Source organism: Perkinsus marinus (genome assembly GCF_000006405.1).
Source record: "Perkinsus marinus ATCC 50983 genomic scaffold scf_1104296940704, whole genome shotgun sequence".
Lineage (NCBI taxonomy): Eukaryota > Perkinsozoa > Perkinsida > Perkinsidae > Perkinsus > Perkinsus marinus.
In genome coordinates, this window is record NW_003212759.1 from 1 (window position 1) to 1180 (window position 1180).

Here is a 1180-nt window from a genome sequence, read left to right on the forward strand (position 1 = left end):
GAGGGATACCATAGGTATCGACCAAAGCCTGGAAGGCAGCAGTGAACTCGTTAGTCTTCGTATAGGTGGGAGGAGCCGCCTAGGCTTGGCGATATCAGCCACCAGCATAGCAGAGGCAGCCAATTCAGACTCGCCGAGTACACGACGAATAGAATCCTCCTCCTTAGAAGGATACCAGCAATCACATCTCAGAGTAACATCACCCTCAAAAAGGTTAAGAGTAGCATAGATGTTCCTCTCCTTAATGCAGAACAACTTCCATTCCTCAATCCGAGAGTTGCCACCAACACGAATGGGCTCGACAAGGCCTCTGGCTTCATCACGAATGAATCTGTCGAAGCCAGCCAAAGCATGGGTCTTGTCAGCGATGATGCTCTGCAGCTCGTTGATTCTGACCCTAGCCTCGTCATGAGTGGCAGGCCATTGATAAAGGTGAACACCAACAGCACCACAGATACGATGGAGCTTAGCGGACATGTAACTGTTAGCGGCAGCGCCTTGGAAGTAGATGACGAATACACTCTTGCGAGTATCGGGAATCTCAGTGAACTGAGTGAAGGTGTTACCACGAGTAGCACGGAACACCGTTCTGGCAAAGCTCTCCTGATCCTCCATCTTCACAACGCCAGCAATGTTAGAGAACTGCATGCCCATACGCTCTCTACCAGTACCACGAGCAGTGGGCTCACCCTGCAATAGAGGAGCCTCGAGAGCCGCACCAGTGCCAGCAGCAACAGAACCAGAGCTGAGACTGTTCTGTACGACGTTCAACTCCTCAGTGGCAGAGTCCAGCTCAGCAGTCAAGTCCTCGTTGTTACCACGGAAGCGAATGAACTGTTCGTAAACTCTCTTGATCTCAGCCTCTAGGGTGTCAAGGGTGAACTCATCATCGTGGTCCAGGAAGTCGTCGATACGGTTCTTGTAAAGAGTGACATCAGGCATCTTGGCGATCTCAGAGTCGAGCACACGGAGCATACGTTCCATGTCCTCAATACGTTGGATGTACTTACGATAAGGTCTAACAAACAACAAGACACATCTAGGAGCACACCAGGGTCTTCTTTGCAGCTCACCTTTGCATAACGGCCGAGTTCATATCCTCGAACATGACCTTGGTTTGCTTACCCAAGAGGTCAACATAGTTTCGAGCATACTCGTGCGGTAGCACGACTGTGCCGTG

General features: G+C 50.8%; 1 protein-coding gene across 1 annotated transcript; it reads right to left on the reverse strand.

Annotated features, from left to right (window-relative positions):
• Positions 1 to 102: 102 nt before the first annotated feature.
• On the reverse strand, positions 103 to 1108 carry Pmar_PMAR010548 (vacuolar proton translocating ATPase 116 kD subunit A isoform, putative; the record flags this gene model as incomplete). Its single annotated transcript, XM_002782008.1, has 2 exons — positions 103 to 1018; positions 1074 to 1108. Coding segments are annotated over 2 exons (951 nt in total), but the record flags the coding sequence as incomplete, so codon positions are not given.
• Between the last annotated feature and the right edge of the window lie 72 nt (positions 1109 to 1180).